The sequence below is a fragment of the Balaenoptera musculus genome, chromosome 9, assembly GCF_009873245.2.
Source record: "Balaenoptera musculus isolate JJ_BM4_2016_0621 chromosome 9, mBalMus1.pri.v3, whole genome shotgun sequence".
Taxonomy (NCBI): Eukaryota; Metazoa; Chordata; class Mammalia; order Artiodactyla; family Balaenopteridae; genus Balaenoptera; species Balaenoptera musculus.
This window is the reverse complement of record NC_045793.1, coordinates 16,668,103-16,689,696: the sequence shown is the minus strand read 5'-3', so window position 1 is coordinate 16,689,696 and position 21,594 is coordinate 16,668,103. Positions and strand designations below refer to the sequence as shown.

General features: G+C 40.7%; 1 protein-coding gene across 6 annotated transcripts in view; it reads right to left on the bottom strand.

The window, feature by feature from the left end:
- DGKI (diacylglycerol kinase iota) overlaps nt 1–21,594 on the bottom strand; it is a 447,458-nt gene that overhangs the window by 107,479 nt on the left and 318,385 nt on the right. For all 6 annotated transcript variants that reach the window (XR_005021317.1, XM_036864403.1, XM_036864404.1 and 3 more), the window contains one exon: nt 14,455–14,555. Coding sequence is in view for 5 of the 6 variants with exons in the window: in XM_036864403.1 (XP_036720298.1) it covers nt 14,455–14,555 (101 nt within the window). In the remaining variant the exon portion in view is untranslated. The remainder of the gene's footprint in view (nt 1–14,454; nt 14,556–21,594) is intronic.

Genomic DNA, 21,594 nt, shown 5'->3' with positions numbered 1-21,594 from the left:
GATCCAGCAATTGCACTACTTGGTATTTACTGAAATGAGTTGAAAATTATGTCCCCACAAAAATTTGCCCATGAATGTTCATAGCATCTTTATTTATAATTGCCGAAACTTCAAAGCAACCAAGATGTCCTTTAATAGGTCAAAGGATAAACAAACTGGTTATCGCACAATAGAATATTATTCAGCAACAAAGAGAAATGAGTTTTCAATCCACGAAAGATAATGGAGGAAACTTAAATGTATATTGTGAAGAAATAAGCCAGTTTCAAAAGGCCACGTGTTGCATGATTCCAACTATATGGAATTCTGGAAAAGGCAAAACTATGGAGATAGTAAACAGATCAGTGGTTGCCAGGGGTATGGGGGGAGGGACCGATGAACGGGTGAAGCACAGGGGGTACTTAGGGAAGTGAAGCTATTCTGTATGATACTGTCATGGTGGATACATGTAATACCTCTGTGAAAACCCATAAAACTAGAACACAAGAATGAATCCTAACGTAAAGTATGGATTTTAGTTAATAAGAATATATTAATGTTGGTGCATCAGTTGTAACAATGTATCACACTAATGCAAGATGTCAACAATAGGAGAAACTGTGTGCTGGAGGCTGGGGGGATAACAGGGATATAAAAGAAACTGTTCCGAATTTCCCTTAGACAGATACTTTGCTGATACCAGAGAATACTGACATACAGAAAAATAAACTTGCTTTCTTAGCCATAGTGTAACCACTATTCAGAAAGTCAACAGGATGATGGAATTAGGGGCTGGAGGCAAACATCAAGGAACAGAGGTCGTGGACCAGAGGAAGGAAGGAAAGCCCTAAGGGAGGATGGCAGGGGACAAGTGGAGTCTTTCCATTTTACCTCGTTAGTTCCGAATGTGTCAGGGTTATCAGGGCACTAAAATTCTAACTTGATAGCTGATGATAATTAAACAGAATGAGTTGGCAATATTTTAATCCAATTTTCCCCCTGTGTACCATAGGTTTATCGTACGACAACCTGTCATTATTACCTGCCCACTGTTCACCTGGAACCAAGAGGAAAAATTAATGGGCATATTAGCATTCAAAAGGAAACATAACACCCTAAGAACTTTCTATCTCACCATGTCATGCCTGGGTCTGTCAAAGGTTTCACCACCCCTGGTGCCTGTGATTAAAAATGATCCTAGAGTTTGAACTTCATGACTTGAGCTGAACCGAGTCCTCTCCACGGTTAATTTAAAATGTCACCCATAAGATAAAAGTAACTATTGCATTTGATTCGAGGATAATATTTTGAAGATGTGCTTTCCAGAAACTAGCAGGTTCTCTACAAATATGGGTTTCAAACTACAGGTCAAATTCTGCTATTTATTCTGATGGTATACTACCTAAGAAGGCAACCCAAGGGACATACAAACCACGTTTCTTTTTAATCCTCTTACGTACTTAATAATAATCTTGAATAACAACTTGGGGTATGCATTTTCATTTAATTTGGCAAATGTGCACTGTATATACAAGGGATTGTGCCAAAATACTTTTCAGGTCAGCAAGTCATTCACTTAATTACTCAGCAAACAAATTTTAAGGATTTTCTTGTGCCAGGGACAACTCCAGTGCCAGGAGTTGGGCATAAAATACTAAGGAAGACACAGTACCTGCCTTCAAGGTGTCACAGGGGAGCGTGAAAAGGGGAGTGACATAAAAACATCCTACTGATTATACACGTTGTACTAGGAAGGCTGATAGTCACTGAACCAAGTGTGTTTAGGACTCAGGAGAGCTACACATTCCGCAGAGCAGGATCCTCTTTCATAAGGAGTTATTTCCCAAGTGAAGAAAACAATGACATTTGACAACAGACACCAGAGCTTTTCTAGACAAAAGGAATTCTCTAAGTCTTAGATCATCTTTAGACTCTAAGAAACCAAGGCATGAAAAGAAGCAAATGTTCAGGATTGAGAAAGATAGGTAGGTGATGAGTAAAAGGGGGTGAGGCCGAGGCCAGAGGCTTGTTTTTGTTTTTTTTTTTTTATGCTAAGGAGTTGGGGCTTTATTCTCAAAGAGACTGGCAGATGCTAAAAGGTTTGCAGCAGAAAATGGTTTCAAGATTTATATTGACCTAGGGGGGCTTAATGTTGCCCCTAACTCGATTAAACTTTAGACAGGTTTCTCCCTGACTATAGGCCCCTGACCTCCCTTTTCGTAGAGTACTTACTTTAGAAGACTCTCAATGATAAATTCTTTCTCTGCCCCTTTGAGAGGGAAATCTTCTCCCAGCCTTCTGCCAGTTCTACAACCCTGGACATCTTTCCCAAAGACCCAGATCCCATCCCTTTGACATGTAATCGTTCACCAAAGATAGTGTTCCTGTTCCTAGTCTCTATAGGTAGCTAAGAAGTGACAATTAGCAAACACAGATAGCCTAATCAAATGGCTAAAGTCCTCTAGCACTTTTCCATTCGCTCACCCCAGTGATTAAAAAGTCTCCCGCCTTTTGTTACAGCAGAGTTCACTTTCTCTTCCCATTGCCACTGTCTTGACCCCTATTGCAATAGTCTTGAATAAAGTCTTCCTTGCCTGTCTAACTTGTCCATGTGATTTTTCTTTGACAACATGTTAGAAACATCATTGGCATAGATGTGGAAGGCAAAGGTGAGTGGCAGGAAGGTGAGTTGGGAAGCTATAGCAGTAAATGAGATGAGCAATGCTGGAGTCTGGAATAGAGGAAGACAGTAAAGATAAGGGAGAGACACATGCGGGAGATGTTACAAATCAGCTCCATAATGAACTGGATGGTGAGAGGGAAGAGGAACCAGGGTGATTCAAGCTGTTCAGAGTGGCCACGGCAGTTACAACCTTCTCACACACTTGCCTGACACCACGGTAGACGGTGGCCTGCTGAGCTGGAGAGAGGGAAGGGAAACCAAGAAGGCAGGAGAGAGGGAGGGTGGGAAGGGATAGGTGATGGACATGATATAAAAGTTAAGTGGCCCTTGGAAAGATGGTTGATAAGAAGCACTTACAAATGCCTCAAAGGCAATTGATAACACCGAAAATATCTGAAAGGGATTTCAGAGTTAGAATATTGTTACAGGCAGAATTGGGGAGAGAATATTCTCAAGCCTGGAGGGAAGGGGAGACTGTAACTCCCTAGACGTCCACCCAAGGCCCAGACCACGTCATCTCAGGAGCTAAGAGTGATCGATCCTTTTCTTCTTATCTTTCCAATCATCAGCATATAGCACATGATGAATGGAAAGGCATAAATGAGAAAGAGAAATCCAGAAAAAAAAACGTGGAAGCAGTGTTCTGAACAAAGATGAAAGGAGTCAGACGGAGAGTGCAACCCGAGCACAGCTAATATGCTTAACATTGCATGAGTTTTCTTTTGTCCTACTTTGGATACATTGGGTTCACGCACTACCAGTAATAATAGAAGAAAGTAAAGGCAGAAGGTCCAATACTATCTTCTAGTAAATAACAGAAACCAAAGGTCCAGGTCAAACAGTTCTAGAAAATGTCATCTTCTTCCAACTTAATCTGAAGGTTTACTAACAATGACGTAAAGTTCTATTTTTGATGAAGGGAACTCCATTTCAATGAGGATTCCTAATGTCACATACAGTGGAATTCTAGAACAACAGAATGATTTATAAAATTCCTTGGAGTGCACTCCCAGTGTTAAATGTGATAGAAGCAATTAACTGTAAGGTTCTAGAAGGCACCTGACAATGGGCATTAATTAGAAAACAATATAATTTTTGTCCAGGTACATTCATTAGGAAGGTAATACTCGCAAAATTCCGAGATACAGGGAAGAACCACCACTGATAATTCACTGCCAGTGCTCTAGTATTTGGGAGGAAGATAACAAGCACTTAAAGTGACATGGAAATCTTGGCTACATGGGTTGGCCAGCCAAATACATGTGAAAGTCAAGGTGAAATATTGTGTCCAAAAGCAAAAAGATTCATAACCAGACCCCAAATTTAGTTAAATACTGTACTCAAAATGATGTTTAGGGACACTGGTTCAAGTCTCTATCACAATTTTAACATCTTACTGTCAACTGCGCATGATGGTAATGGGCAAGGTCACCGACAGATATTGGAGAAACATTCAGACATGCAGCTCTGAATTTGAGCTGATTGGATACATGTGAAGAATAATAACAGAAGATGTCCTAAAATCTGTTATAGAGGCCCAAGTCTCTTTGTGAAAGCAAAAAGAGTAAACAAATTATATATAGACAACTGCCATGTAGAGATGTGAACTAGGGCAGTCTAAAGAAAACACAATTCTAGCATCTGATAACCAAGGGAATGCTTTAATTCTGCTTATCAGTGACTCCAGAAGAGGGGCAGTGGATCAGTGATTCAGGAAGCCCAGTAAGTATTAAGAAAGAGTGCTTTCCAACAGTATGAACTACGAAAGGCCTGAAGCTTTTATCCACATAACTAGCAAATAAAATTGTGGTTCTAAATCACTCTGCAAAGAGGTTATTTTCAGACCAGCACATATTTCTGTCTTTGGTTCTGTTCAGTTCAGTATCTTTACCAGTAAGTTGGATCAACATATAGAATAAGTATCCATCTTGTTGAGGATCAAACTCTGGTGTTATCTCTGACTACAATGTTGGGCTAGAAATAGCCTGAAATTTATATTACCTTGCATTCAGATTTCCAATTTTAATTACTCAAATTCCAAAAGGAGAATATTTGGCTTGATAGTAGTTCAGGGCAAACAGAACCTTTAAGAAAAGGTCAGCATTAACATTTTAGGTTTCCACTTTCCTTAGCTCATTCTGAGGCATCTAAAGAAAGTAATTAGCTTATATTCCAATTCCCTGAATTTGGAATAGCAGGGAGGTCAGGCCAAAAGATACAAAGAGAGAAACTTGGAGGTTAGTGATACATGAGCCTAATTCCTAGTACCTAGAACGGTGCTTGGTACATAATAAGTGTTCAATAAATAGCTGTCACATGAAGAAGGGAATGAATGGACTCAAAGATTTGGGTGTGTGGGTGGTTACATCCTGGCCTTTTAGTTCAAAAATCAGGTGCCGAGTTATGCAGACAAGATGGTGCTTTCAGAACAGATGTGCCTCCCGCAGATCCACGATGGCATGGAGGCCCTCATTCCCTCGGCCACTGAAAAGTGCTGGCTCTGCTGACAGCTCACAGCTGAGCCTCTCTAAGAAGGACGCAAGCTCACTCACGGTTCGCTTCCTCCCAGGGGACAGCCTGAACGATCTCCAATAACCCTAGCCTCAGTGGGGACAATTCTAACTGGCGATCCCAGATCCAAATGTCCCTGTGGGAGTGCTCTGCTGCAGTCGCGTCACAGCTCAGTTTGCCCCTCTGCCCACTCCTACTCCTCCCTCTCTACATCCTCCGTTCCCTCTTGGAGAATCTCCAGTAAACCTCCTAACACATAAAGCTCAAAAGCCTCAGAGTGTGCTTCCCAGGGAACACAAACAAGAACAAGAACTACGACCCCAAATTCTTTTTTTTTTTTTTTATGCCAAATTCTTTTTTAAAACACATTTCTGTAGCATTGACATATATACACTACCAAATGTAAAATAGCTAGCTAGTGGGAAGCAGCCGCATAGCACAGGGAGATCAGCTGGGTGCTTTGTGACCACCTAGAGGGGTGGGATAGGGAGGATGGGAGGGAGACGCAAGAGGAAGGAGATATGGGGATATATGTATATGTATAGCTGATTCACTTTGTTATAAAGCAGAAACTAACACAACATTGTAAAGCAATTATACTCCAAGAAAGATGTTAAAAAAACCCCACATTTCTGTAAGTACACAGCTATGTCTTTACAAAGCAGGAGGGTTGTGGTTAGAAAGTGTACTGGATTAGGAGAGAGGAGATGTAAATTCTTACTAAAATCCTGTCGCAGCTATGTGAGCCTGTGTGAAGCCAGCTTTTTAAGTGTCCCTCTGCTGATGCCTGCAGACAGTGTATGCAACAGCCCTCTGTAAACTAGGAGGCACTAGGCAGACACTAAGTGTTATTATTTATTATTAAATATGATGTCATGACTCTGCAGTGGCTAATGCCACACCAAACACACATTAACATAAAGAAAGAAAAAGTATCAAATCTATACAAAGTTCTTAGAAGAAAGTCTTCAAAAAGAAACGTAACGACCATTTGAGTTCATATCCCAGAGCTGGCACCCTGGGAAGGTAACAACAAAACGGACCAGGTTGGTATATAAGTAGTGAGAATTAGTCATTATTTGTGTGTGTGTGTGTGTGTGTTGTACACAGGATAAACCAACAAAAAGCAAAAATGTTCCTTTGGGCAAGACTTAAGAATATACCTGCAAATGATAGTTCTCATTACCAAAGGCTAAGTTTTAACAAGGAAAGAAGAATAGAGTATCAGTATGAACACTTTAGGCTACTTCCTTGTCTGAGACCTAACATCATTAACATCTAATAAAGCACAGCTCTGGAATCACTTCTTATTTTCTTGTACACAAAGCAAGGCTTTGGATCATAAACAGAATTAGATAATGAAGGGGATTATATTAAAAATAAGATCATCGTCCTTCAGCCTAATATTACCCTGGTATCTGAGTCTTGGAAGTTAGCAAGACAAGGAATGCACTCATGTATAAGCCAAGAAGACCCCCAGGAACTGACAGGTCAGGGTCTCCATGCTTACGAAAAAATCAAGGAGTTTCAAGGTTCCAGATCTAACGTGCTGCTCAGCAATTCCTCCCAGGCCACTCACTGTCTCACTCCTCAAATGGCTATTTCAAACTTTCCCTTTTCTTTTTCCCTGAACACTGATACACTTCCCTTCCCTACTGTTAGCTAGTAGGCTTGCCCCTTATGTCACTGAGAAAATAAAAGTAATCAGAATAGAACTTCTGCTTCTCCCTGGTACCAAATCCCCCAACCTACCTGCCTCTGTACCCACTCCTCTGCCTTCCCTCCCCGTACTCTGGGGGACCGTCCCCACCCCTCCACTGTGCACTGGACCCCATCTCCACCTATCCAAAGGCATTGCTCCTGCAGCTGGCCCTCTCTCTCCTGAATCAAGTTCTCCCTCTCTAGTGGACTGGCCCATCGGCACACACACCAGCCTACACAGCTGAACTAGCTTACAAATTAAAACAACAACAACAACAAACCTCCCTTGATTCCACATCCAGCCCCCATTCCATTTCTCTTCTTTCCAGTTAAACATCTCAGAAGGGCAGTCTATGTGGAATCACTTCCTTTGGTCCCATTTGCACATGAACCTACTCTATCCACCTTCTTTCCTCTACGACCTCTTGTGAGGTTACTAATAACCGCCCTTTACCCAAATCCAATGACCAGTTCTTAGCGTGCATCTCCCTGCACCTTCACAGAGCATTTGACCTAGTTGTCACTATTCTTTTATAAAATATTCTTCTTCTCTTGGCTTCTAACCAGCAAGCTCTCCCGTTTTTTGTTTTTTCCTAGCTCACTCTGTGCTTCTTGGTCACCCTTGGGTCCTCTACATCTGCCCCAACTCTGTGCACCAAGTTGCTGAGCCCAAAACTCAGAGGCATCCTTGAATCACCCTTTCCTCCTACACAGTGCAGCTAATCCAGCCTCTGATCCTACCAGCATTACCTCCAAAGCAGATCCAAAGTCCAACTGTTTCTCCCCAACCCTGCTACTTCAACTCCCTCAACTTCCAGCACACGTCTCACTTGGAATATCATGTTAGCCTTGTATCTGGTGCACTGATTTTTACTTTCACAACCCAGCAGTCAATTCTCCACTCAGCAGCCAGAATTATTCAGAATAAATGCAGACATGTTATACTCCTTCTCAAATAATTCCTGGAACTTCTCATTACATTCTGAATAAAACTCAAAGCCTCTCCATGGCCTACGAGCCCCCTCCATGTGCCAGCCCTTTCCTACAACTTCAAAATGACTTCATACCCTTCTCCACCCAACTAACCAGGTTCCAGCCACATGAACTTCCCTGTTGTGCATTAAATAGTCCAAGGATGTTTGCACCACAGGGCCTTAGCACTAGCCACTCTCTCTGCCTAGGGACACTTGTCCCTCAGAAATCCAGGTGCATACTCAACCTTTACTTTTAGGTCTCTGCTTAAATGTTACCTTTTTAGAAAGTCTCTCCCTGATCACCTTATCACAAATAGGATCCTTTGTCACTCTTGCATTATTTCCCATTATAGCGCTTACTGCTATATCACTTATTCACTCGTCTATTTCTCCAAATGAAGTATAAGCTGTATGAGGGCAGGCACTTTTCAGTATCCCCATCAACTGAAGTAGTACTAGAAATATGGTGAGCAGTCAATAAATACATGGATTTATGAACAGATGATTTATTTGGGAGGTAGAGAAAGATCCAAAAACAGAAAATTGTCCAACAAACCAGAGTCCGGTAAATTAAGGTAAAGTCAGTTTAAATACAAAAAAGCATTTGAAATGGTATTGTGAAAGATTTAAAAACAAGTATGCTATTAAAAATATTTTATAAAAGAAAATAACTACTACTTGGAAGAAATAGGGAGCATAGTGATTAAAGAAGTATTCAGAATGTCAGGTCCTTAGAATTTTCCTTCAGTTTCTTGGGCCTCAGTTGCTCTATATATAAAATGGGGATCACCATGCTACCTAATACACAGAGATGTTGGGAGAATTAAATTATATGATATGTGTAGAAATATTAAGACATTTGCTAGCTCACAGTAATAGTACAATATGCATTAACTATAATTATTTTTATTTATTAGCATTACATTTTTATTAAGGATAAATACAAGATACAGACAAAAGATAGGGGAGAACAGTAAAGGAAACTAAACACAAAACTCTGAGTAAATGTCAACTCATGAAAATAGAAATAAACATAAACACTTGCAAAGCAATGGACAGTGCCCTTCAGAGGACAGACTGACATCATTTAACTCCTCAGACAGATTTCAAATGGAACTCCTACCTCCACCAAATGGAGGCCCAATCTCTACTGAACGGCCCTGTTGTCAACTTGTTAAATGATGGGGAAAGATTCAATTTTAGATGAAGCAATCGATAGGGAGAAAAAAATCACTGTTTTTAGCAAACTCGTGAAGCAAAACGCACTTAACACGTTCTGATGCTTGCAATCATTACAATGAATGATGTTGGAGCGTTAAAAACTTTCCTAAGTAAACACGTCAGGAGGAAAAATTTTAAGTCCTAGGTAATTTCTACAGGGCTAAACGTTTATTACAGTATAGTACGCCCTGAGGAAATATAGAGTTTAACCACTGCATTTAGCAGATACAGCAACTGAAGCCTGAAGAGGGTAAATGCATTGCCCAAGGTCATTCAACTAATTAGTGGTTACATTGGCTTTTGTCATGCTTGCTTATATATTCCATCCCTTCCTTTAGTTATTTAAATGTTTACTAAGAAAATAGATACATAGTGTTTCCTTAGTTCTATCATAATCCTCATCAAATGAGAAAAAGCTCATTTGATGAGCTTTTTCAGGGATTATTTACGCTTTTCTTTTTCCACCACTGTTTGCTCAGAGTAAGCACTCAATAAATGTGTATTGAATAAATGACACTGTAATGTTACATGCCCTGGTTTCATCTTTCAATGCCTAGCATCTAGGGTGATATCCAACATATAACTGATACAAATGTATAGTTTTTGGAAGCACGGATTCATCCATGAGTGAATGGCTCCACCATTTTGGCATGTTTATCAAAGGCAATTGAGTCATACATAAAAACTGTAAACAATAAAAAAAAAAAATCCAATGATCCACATCCCCCCATTCTGAAGATGAGTGAAACATGGTGACTCACTTACAAAGAATAGCACAGGGAAAGTAAAAAGACAGGAACTTTACAGTGGAGAAACTGGGCAAATACAACCTTAACCAAGAGATCAGGTTACCATCACAAGCATGTCATGTGGGAATCAGGTAACCCCTGATATGACGGGATGGGAAGCGTACTTCACCTCTGCAGTATTCTTTCTAAGAACCTACAACTCCAGTCTAATTATGAGTAAAACAACAGATGAAGCCATAATAGGGGATATTGTACACGTCACTGGCCTGTATTCCTCAAGACAATCAAGGTCATGGGGGTGGGGGGTGGAGGAAAGACTGAGAAACTGTCAGAGACCAGAGGAGACTGGGATTAGTTAACAGTAATGAAGCAATATCAGTTTCTGTGGCAAATGTACTATGGTAATATAAAATGTTTAACAATGAGAAAAACTGGGTAAGAGGTATGTAGGAACTCCTAGTAGTATCCTTGCAACTTTTTCGCAAATCTAAAATTATTCCAAAATAAAGTTTATTTTTAAATATTCCATGATGGATAGCAGATGATGCACTTAAGAAAATGTATAAGGACTTAAGAGAGGGAGTTTGCAGATATCTGACCAGATCACTAAATATGGGTTTCACAGGTGTAAATACCTTGCCATCGTAGCAGTCTCTTGTACTAGCTGACACAATAAAAGTAAATCAAATGATTACTTATATTTTCTTTCCGTAATCTTTCTGTAATATATACTAGTGTTTTCAATTCTGTTTCTGAAAGTGAGAAAGAGACTTGGAGGGTGGCGATGGTGGGTGCAGTTTGGTGAGAGGATATATATAAAAAAAAAAAGGGCAGCTGCTCTGAGCCTGGCTTGTGGACTTGCAGATCGAAGGGCAATGTCACAGCAGTGTCTTTTGGAATAGCAACTCAAACAATCATAGCTACCATTTTGGGAAAGCCTGCTAATGTTGCCAGACTGTGCAGCGGGGCTTTCATATACAACATTGCATTTAACCCTCAGCACCCTATGAGGCTGCAATTATATTCTCGTTTGAGAGAGGAGAGATTTGGTCATCAGTAAAATTACTTTGTCAAGGTTGCAAGTGAGATTCAAACACAAATGTTTCTGACACTTCTACTAAGTCATTCAACAGAAGACAAGGAAATTCCATTAGGACAACTGCCTAAATATCTAATTAGCCACAATCATTAGTCTTAACCAGATAATGATATACTGAGATATTATCCACTATATAGATATACTAAATTGTAAATGGCCAGATAATATCCATGGTACTGAGATACTGTATGTAAAAGGGTTGTTGAACACTGTATTTGATATACAACACATGTTAGCAATGCCCCCCCACCTTTATAGGCTACATCTGTTTTCAATTAGTTCCAAACTGGTTTTTACTTTTCTGCTTTAGGCCCTAGACTCATATGAATTATCATGGCCATTAAAAAGTGCAGAGTAAGCTGATGCCAGAAGAAAAATTTAGCCAGTTTACCAGAGATAGAGTTACATCTTGGCCAGTATCAAGTTATTCCAAATATAAACATATATGTCATGCGTCAGTGAAACTCTTTTGTACTTAGAAATATAAGATTTTAAAAAACTGATTACCCTTTGCCTAGACTATATGATTATATGCTTTATTAAGAACTCATTTATATACTTTATTCTGATTATGGGAGTGAGTTTCTGCTATAATTATTATAGATTTACTTTAAGAATTTTTTTTTAATATGGCTACTTTCTCCTTATGTTCTATTTCAAGTTGAATAGACCTTCCTCTGTTGGACCGCATAACCATTATCTTGAGGATTAATAATTCATAAATCCAGTGAAAAAACTTTAACTGTTTTAAGCAAGTCTGAAATTTACCAACAAAAGCAGAAGGAGAGACTGGCAAAGACTAACCCTCACTGTGTTATTATTTTAGAGGAAACGCCGCCAGGTGAGTTGGGGCTAAATGGAAGGGAGACAGGAAGTATTTAAAATACTATAGCCATCTTTCTCTCTGCCAAAATAAACACGGCGATGAAAAAGGGCTGCCCTCCTGTAATTACCACGGAGTCCTGCCTCACAGACAGAAGCAGGGCTTTGTAAGACACCAAACATCTGAGCTTGTAATCTAATATGAATAATGATCCAGACACGTGAGCAAGATTCTATTAAATGGTGAGGGAAAACAGCCACATGCTGCCTGGATAAGTCACTTGGTGTATCATCAAGAAAGGGAACTAATTTTTTGAACCCAGTAATGCAGGACTGCTCTAGTTTGGACCTGGATGTTGACAATAAATGAATGACCGAAGAGGATTCACCCCCTATGTTCTTCCAGGATGCAGGTCAGAGCACATTCCTAGAGTCCCTTTTATCTAGATGTGTTCTATTTCATATCATTAATGCTTCAGAAATAACCTATTTTGGCATGCACTGCACATTTGGATTTGAACTGGTTTTTGCCTTCATACTGAGTTTGAGCTGTCGGCCTTCCCATGAATCTGTAGTCACTTGCAAGTTGGAGCCGGGGAAGAAAGGGTGAGTGTGAATAAGTCCATAAACCCCCAAGGACAAACTTTCTCGAGCAACTACAATTGAGAAGCATCATCGCCATATATTAAACGTAGAATGACTGAGTTGGCTGTTTTACTCCTAATTCATATGTTGTTTTCCTCAAATCTTTAGAATGAGATAATGCTTTGATTCCCTCTTTGAGAGTTTCTTTGTTCTTTTGGGTCCCAAAAGACATGGCTGAATTTATTGGACTTATATTTATACCAAGTCACCTCCCTCAATTTGATATAAGAAGTTTCCTCACATAGATGTTTTATCACAAAAGAGATGATAAGCAGAGTACTTGCCAGGAAATGTCATCTTGTAAAAACTCAAATCATAATTACCTCTGGCAATAGTGGACCGATAATGCCCCAGAAAAGATAGAAGAGGTCATTGAAATCCACAGATAAACTTCAAATCTCATTTCAGCCAAAAATTTCAAAAGCTTCCCCACTCCTAACTGACTCTCTTCAGAGCTGATGGTAAGCTGCAAAATATTACTGGCTTGAGATCCAGTCTCTTTTTTAATTTTTCAAACCTGTAAGCTATTTGTTTAGAAGTTTGTAAGAAAAAGAACATAAAACACCATTCTTTATCATTAGTAGCCTCTAAAAGTCAGTTTAATTTACACTGTAGTTACATCTCCCATTGCAAACATATAGGTCCACCACCTTATGGGTTAAATTAGATTTTGTGCTAGTCTGGCCCGCATAATCTCATGTACATTAGAAAATATAATCTGCCATTGGCAGAAAGGGGAAATGCAGAGGCTCAGGGAATTGTTCCTCTTCCACCTCAAAGCATTCCTACCAAAGGGAACAAGAGTGAAGGATGGAGCGAGAAGGCTGGGGAGAAGCTGAAGGATATTGACGTTTACAGAAAAGGATGAAGAGGGTTGAGGAAGCTGAAGCAGTGAGAGAATGGACAGAGAAATTCCATACAGGATGCCCTGGTAGGTTTAGTGCCTGAGTTACGGGGGAAGCGGATCCTTGCTCACTGTCACCTCCAGATCTGAAAGTCCCTGCCCCACCCTGAGACTGTCCTTGGATTTAGGGACTTCCATCCAGTATACCCCACTACAGATCACAGGTTAAGGAATCAAAGCTCAGAAATGTGCCCCCTACTCCACTCCTGCCAGTTTTAACTATTTGCATCTTCTACACCTTCAGGCAGGTCCACACTTGGGGCCAGTTTGGGTTTTAGTTCATAAATCTCTGGTTCTATACAACACTCCCTTCTCTCTGTTGGCATCCCTGCCTGTGCCCTTGGACACTGGCCCTCATCTTCTCTGCCTTTACTGCACTTGACTACTGGCCCCCACAATTAAGAAGGAACCCAGAACCCTAATATCCAACACACCTGTAGTCTTAACTGCTTCTGGCTGACGTTCCCCAGTTACCTCATATATTTTCATGGTACAAAGATCTAAAATAGTGACTAGAATGTAAAAAATGCCCAATAAATATGGAATGATGAGCAAGGTGAACTAACAGTTATATATATTTAAAGAGCATGTGGAAAATACGAACATTGAAAAGGAATTTGTATATTGACTCAACTTAAGGTTTCAGAAGCACCGGCACCTCATCAATGACTCATTTTACCATGACATTTACTATGCTGTGGGCCTTTCTTTGACATCATACAATCACATGACAGCTAGAAGTGAAGGACGTGTCTTCCCAGATAACTCTGTCACACTGGCATGAAGAATGAGGACAGTATTTGGTAATGCAGCCTCCAGGAAGAGACGTGTGCTGTCTCAAGAATTTTCTAGATGTTACTATACCATGTTGTATCACCATCATTCTGCTTTTCTCATTTTAGGTAAACCTGAGACTAAAATGGTTAATAAACCAAGAGATCCTAACATGGCATCAAGAGCAGAACTATCTTATTCTGATTTCCTTTTCTAGTTCCATCTTCTTCAGCCCATATAGCATCACTTGGGGTTCACATGTTACTACACTTCCCTTCATTTCTTTAACCATGACTTTCAGACACAAGATGAATCTATCCATCAAACCAAGGAGGACCAAGAAGCTGAAAACAGGCTGATCCCATGATATCCATTAGGCACTTCCAACTTACAAGCTTCCCGGAGTTTCTCTTTGTCATAGTGGAATCCTTCATAGTCTTGTAAACTGATTTTGTTCACCCGGATCCTCAGACGGTCTGGGACAGACTGGGGACTGCAAAACAAGAACCGAATGGTCAGATATCAAGGAGAGAATGGAATTGGGAGTCATATGCACCTGGACGGACTAAAGGCAATATCATCTCTTCTTCTGAAGAAGAAAGAGTTCACATTCAAACCAGAATCATGGGATCTTGATCAGAATACAGCAATTATCTGGAGAACACTTCTCTGGAAACCTCAAGTTTCTGGAACGGAGGTAAGAACATGGGAATAAGCAGAAAAAGCTTCTGGAGCCCACTCATTGTTTTTTTTTACTAACTTATTAAAAACTCCAATAAGACTCTGTGTTCAGTTCCACAGTAAATTAGATGCAGCTAATCTGAAGTGCTGAGAAGTGGTGTAGAGCTGGAAAGAACTGCTTTAGCAAATATGCCCATAACAGCTTGGCTCTCAGAAGAGACAGGAAAACATAAAAATCAAACCAAGAATCCAGAAAGCACAGGGCTGAGAATGAAATGGCTCCAAGCACCTCGAACTCCCTGGGGGCACTTCTCAGTCAAAGCAAATTACAATAAATGCTGCCTGTGATGGTACCACTGAGGACCCCAAAATGGAGGAAAAGTGTTAAAACACGTACAACATGCATTCTTTAGGAAGAGAATGAAGTATTTAATTCATTTTAAAGGAATTCAAACTGGTTCAGGATAGACAGTGAACAATTAAAAGGGGGTCGTACCAAACTTTCTGAAGCATCCTATTCACCCTCAGAATGTTTTTTACCTGGATTCCTTGGATGTTTTAAACTAATATTTTCAAAATAGTTTAATCATGGGCATTAGTCGAGTGAAATAATTTGATCTTCATCATCACCACTATGGAACAGTACATTTATTCAATATATTAATATAACACAATCCCCATTTGTCTTTATTGCTTCTCCTGTCTTATATTATGGGGTAAAAGTCCCCATTGACTGAAGCAGAAAGAATAGCATTAGTCCTCAATTCACTTCAGGAAAAGAAAGAAAGGAAGGGAAGGAAGGGAAGGAAGGGAAGAAAGGAAGGAAAAGAGAGACGGAAAGAGAGAAAGAAAGAGAAAAAGAGAAAAGGAAGGAAAGACGAGAGAGGAGGAAGGGGAGGGAGAGAGAAGAAAGAGGAAAAGGACGGATGGAAGGACAGAGTGATACTTTTAAAACATTGTCAGGATACCTCCACCCCAACCTCAAACACACATGCAGTCACACACACAATTTCACTGCAGCTCTGGAAGAGGGAGAAATAATTTTAATTTCATTCTCTTGTCTAAAAACTCATTTTAGGGCAAAGTATAACAACTCCTTCCATACATACTCCAACTTAACAGGCACTGGTGAATAAAACTGACATGAGTAAGTTGGGATGGGAGATATGGTTTAAAGCACATTTGTGAATGAGCAGAACAGACCTTTAATATCACACATACCCACACCGCCATTTACAGGTAGGGAACCTGAGGTTCAGAAAGGTAAAGTGATTTTAAGGTCACAGAGCTACTAAGTGACAGAGCTGGGAGCAGAGTCTTGGACTCTTCATTCATCCCTCTTATGCTCCTTCTCTTATACGATGCCAAGAATCCCACAGATTGACAGCAAAGCCACAGAGCCTGGATTAGCAGAGTCGGACGATCCCTACGTTATGCTCAGACTCTTCGGTCAATGAACAGTCGACAGGGGGCTGGTTAAGTAAACTGTTGGTACAAACAGGAGAACGCGGGGCAAATATTACAAATGAGTGTCTACCTTTAGAAGAAAGTCTGAGTACAATATATTGTTAAGTGAAAAGAAAAAGTCATCGAAAATTACATATGGCATAATCTCCTTCATGTGAATTGTGGAATTTAGGAGTTTATAGAGAAGTGTCTGAAGAAAATGTTCAGTAAGCTGTTTGAGATGGTTACCTGTACATGGTGGGATTTGGGGATTATTTTACACTGAGTATCATCATTTTTAGAAAAATAACGTAATTATTTTAAAGGTACATCAATAAGTAAATAAATGGTAACTCAGGGCAAGAGTAGAAGTAAGGATTATATCAGTGTTAGGTGTTAGATGTAAGTAGATAGGAAAGAATTATTAACAGAGTAACCACACACCGTTCACACCAAATGCTGATTCTGAAATTAAGAGAGGCCTGATATATATATATATATTTTTTTTTTTTGGCTGCACCACACGGCATGTGGGAATCTTAGTTCCCCGACCAGGGATCAAACCCGTGTCCCCCTGCAGTGGAAGCACGGAGTCCTAACCACTGGACCGCCAAGGAACACCCAAGAGGCGCCTGACCTTTTTAATGTCAAGTTCACTCCAGTGAACTGCAAAGATTATAATTAGCAAATACTCTTCTGAAAGCATAGCAGATAAGAGGGAAGCTGGAAACATAGAACACGGTGGCCCATCATACTCTGTAACAGGGGAAGAGAGAGGGCAGAGGGTGAAAGAGCTCCGCCAAAACATTTTTTGAGGTAACAGCAGATCTACTGGCAGTGAGCTCTGGTCCTCTCCAGTGGGCTGGAGTCCAGAGCTGGCTACAGCAGCAGCTGCCAAGTCTGAAATGGGATTCAGAGAGTGACTGCAGACCAGTCCCCGCGCCCCTCCTCCAGCGGGCTCCCCGTGGGCTAACCAGTGTGAACCACCTTTCTCAAAATCCAACAGTGTCTGCTCTCTGCCCACACACTTCTGCCTTCCAGGTTCTCATCTGGACCCACTGATTCCCACCACACACTACTGCCCCCTGAACCACAGCCTCCCACCAATCTTATAGAACTTTCCAGATCCCAAATGAATTCATATATTATCTCACTTCATCTCCAGAATGGAAAAGAGTGGAGACTCTCACTAACCAGCGGACACTCTGTTCCTTCCACTTCCCACACATCCACTCTTCTGCTCTCATCTCCCATCTTCTCCCCTCATCTCCCATCTTCTCCCAACAACCTACAACACATCCCACTTTCCCACCAGTGGCAGCTTGCTTAAAACCAGCCTTCTGACTAGGGTACCTGGTATTTGGCCTGCTATCAAATGGTGCCCCAGATCAGGCCAATCAGGAAGGTTGAGGACATTCACCCAGAGGGTCCCTGATGGAAAATCCCTTTGAATTACTCTGGACCCTGGTATAAAGAGTAGGTACAGGAGGCAGCTCAGCAAAGTGGTTAAGAGCTCAGACTCTAGGTCAGACGGACTGGATTGGAAGGAAAGTTCTTCCAGTTACTGGTTAATCAGGAAACTGTGCTTCAGCTTCCCCATAGGAAAGGTGGGGATAATAACAGTATTCACCTCACGGGGATGTTATGAGAATTAAGTGAGTCAACACAGGTGATGTGCATAGAAAAACGTCTGGCACATTGTAAGTGCTCGATATTAGGTATTATCGGTATAATTATTATTCTGAAGCTTGTTCTTTCAGGTAAGTTTCTGCCTAATAAACACTAGCACCTGCTGCTGCCAGGTGTTGGAAGGAGATGAGGGCATATGCAGGAACTCCCTAGATACTTCTAGCAAGCTGCTGGGCTTCCTCCGGGGGCAAACCGTCTAGCCTGGCTGGTGTCATGATTCTCCTGGATCTTCTCCCACTTGGTATTTTACAGGCCAAGCGATAACATGAAAACAGACAACTAGAACATGGGGGAGAAAAGTGCACAGAGATTAAATGAAAGCCAAGTAATTCGATTGTGTCCCTTGATGGCAAAATATATTAGTGTCCCATTAATGGCTGACCGGAGGTGAAGGATGACAAAGCTATTCCTTGGACTCTGGGGAACAGCATTGCCATTAGTTTTCTAAAATTAAATTTTGCCAAGAAAGTTAGCAGAGCATAGAAGAGACTAACAACCTGGTAAAAATGGATTTGCCTTTGTGCCAACTTCTACCCCAAGCTACTCTATACTAATTTAAGCTCTGTATCAGGGGTTCTAAACCTGACTTCCATGGGACCTCTCAAGGTCCCTAAAAAGGACTCAGTGAATGTCCTTTAAAATCGGGACAATGGCCCCAACCTGTCGCCTTCTCATGAATTTCCTCTGAAACATCAAGAATACATTCCTTGTGTAGAGTGGAAGTTGATGGCTCTGAACTTAACTCCCAAATATCCTCATCATGACTTTCTCAAGAACCGTAATAAAAGCACCTCTTGCTAAAGTCACTAACAGGGGCCTTAAAATCTCCAGACTGTACCTTCTCTCTCCACCTATGCACACCTGTTACCTTGAGATGCTGGAGGGGGCGGGGGGCAGGTACAGAGCCGTCAAGACAACTCCCTGAACACAACTTACATCTAATTCTCGTCATTCTCTGCTACCCTGTAGTTCCTGCCAATAGATTTTTTTATTTGCCTCTTCAAAGACTTTCAATCCATTAGTGTCAAATTCCTTCCTTAAGCCTCCAACCTTCTTCATTCTTTCAATCAATTTCTTTACTACACGTTGTCTCTCACAGACTGATAAAAGACTCCTCTCATCCCAGTCTCCTATGTACAGACACCCCTCATGGATGGAAGGGATGAGTTGGGTGCTTTTGTTCCCACTTCCAGACAATTGACATCACATAATCCCTTCTTCTCACTGGAAACACAAATCACCTGGCAGTAACACCACTTAATGTTAAGACAATATAGCACAGCGCATAAAGCAGGACGCAGAATCAGGAAAATCTTAGTTCCAATCTGAACTCTGTCAATTAACACACCTTTGACATTCAGAGCTCTAAAGTTACCTTCTCTAAACTATTTTCTGATCTGAAAACAGGACTTAATAGGAATATAGTGAGAACTGAATGAGAAGATGCATGTAAGGCAGATAGCACACTCCTGTAAATAGTAAGTTTCCAAGTATAATGTATTGTTATTTTGTTACTATTATTAGCATCCTGATGCTTCTTCAATTTCCATAGGCCTTTTTAAAAAACTCAGTCCTGAATAGTAATATCACAGCAGAAGCCATAGTCATAGCTCTAAATAGGAGTTAGCAGATCTCAAACCTTAACAGGATTTGAGTCTGCTGACATGGGTTGGGAGACAAGGTTCAGAGTTACGTAGCCATCTATCATCCGTTGAACGAGAATGCAAGTGGGGACTGTGAATGTTTGCAAGACATTCTACTTAAAGATATTAAGGATATAAATCCTAATTCACATTACAGAGGACAGCCTTAAAGCTGTATAATTGTTCTACATTTTGTACCTTGCAAAAGTCCTGTTTTAACATTTCTTAAATGGTTCAGTGTAAGACCCACCCCTAAACCACTATGTAGACTCATCGGTTTTTATGACAAACTATAATTTAACTGGGCCTTTGTTACTCATATACAGAGTTTTCCTTTGCAAGGTAGAAAAGCATCACAAGTCTCTTGAGGCCTGATATAATAATAATAATAATAATATGGAGGAGGAGGAGGAAGAGGGGAAGAAGAAGAGGAGGAGGAGGAGGAAGAGGGGAAGAAGAAGAGGAGGAGGAGGAGGAGGGAGGAGAGAGGAGAAGAAAGAAGAGGGGAAGGAGGAGTAGTAATAGTTGTAGATTTAATTTCTTTCGAGAAATGTAAATGTGAGATTCTATTCAGTCGTAACCTAGATATGATAAAGGATGTTTCTAACCAATCTTTAATAGAATTCATTTGAATTGGCTCTTGCTTTGTGAATGGACTTTTGATTAAAATATTAATTTCTAGTGTGAATTCTTGGGATGAAAGACTATTTCCTCCTCCTCCTTGCAGCTCCAGCACCTAAAATAGAGTCTGGTCTGTGTCGTTTACAATAACAAATAAATGAGTGAAATGCAAAAAAGTCAAATCCTTCGGGGACTCTCAGCGGCCCTGAGGCTTGAGCACAGTGTGGCATCAGACCACCCATGAGATGATCACCAGAGGCTTTTCTCTTTGGGAGCCCCGGGCAACCCCCGCTTTGGCTGTCCACTTCTGTTCTTTGTCCATCTGGCTCTCCAGAGCTGGAGGTAAATCCATGCTGGATTATGCTCTCTCACCCCCTTGCATCTTATCTCTAGTGGGATCTGCACAAATAAAGAGGGAAGAACTTACAAATAAAGAGGATGTCCCTGCCCGAAAGGCACATAAACCATTTCAGGACTGCTTGTTCTTTAATTAAATAATGGTGAACCAGAAACATTTCCCACCAATCCTCTCATCAGCTATCAAGCTGGGTCTTATTAAAATATAACTATACTCAATGGCCTTCCCTTTAGCAATTTCCTAGAAATTGCGTATTTACCCTGGGACATTTCCAAACTATGACTGGTAATAACTTATCCAAGAACACATCCATCCCTTTACATGGAGCAGTAAAACCAAATTGAATCAAGGCTTCTGAACAGAGATTAAAATGGACTTTTGACACCTGCCGAGTTCAGAGAGAACTCTAATAATACAGTTGTCTCCTGCCTGGAGTAGAGAACAATAAGTCAGGACTGTGAAATAAACTGTAAAAGGCTTTTTGAATTTGGAACCAAGGATAAACCCAAATCACATCAGCAGCAGTCAATCACGACCTCCTACCGTCCGACATGTTTTTCTGAGAAAGTACCTTTAAAGGTTGTTAATTCTTTTTTGATAGAAGTTCACTAAGTTCTTGGCTCCTTAAGACATCCATTTGTGAGGTGGCTAATAGAATATGCCATAGCTTACAAGTTATTTGAGACAGCTAGCCTGCCAGATCTCCAACAAGATAATGGAATTAAAGCATTATAGGGTTGGGAGAGATCTCAGACATCATCTAATTCAATATTTGCTATTCCATCTGACGCCGTATTCCCCTATTCCATCTTCAAGTGGCCGCTCAGCCTCTGCCTGATCCTCGTCTACTTGTGAGGTACAGGATGGAAGTGCCCTATTCTTTGTTTAGATCGCTCTAAGCATTTGTCAATTCTTCCTAAAGAATCTAAATCGCTCTCCCTCCGTGGTTTCTGTTTATTGACTTTTATTCTACTATTTGGATCGGAATTGGGTTTTAAGTCACTGAGGTAATCAGCCACAGGCACTAATGGCAAAGATATGTAAACTTAAGCACTAAAGCTAGACATATATCAAAGAAATGTTTGCTGCCTTCA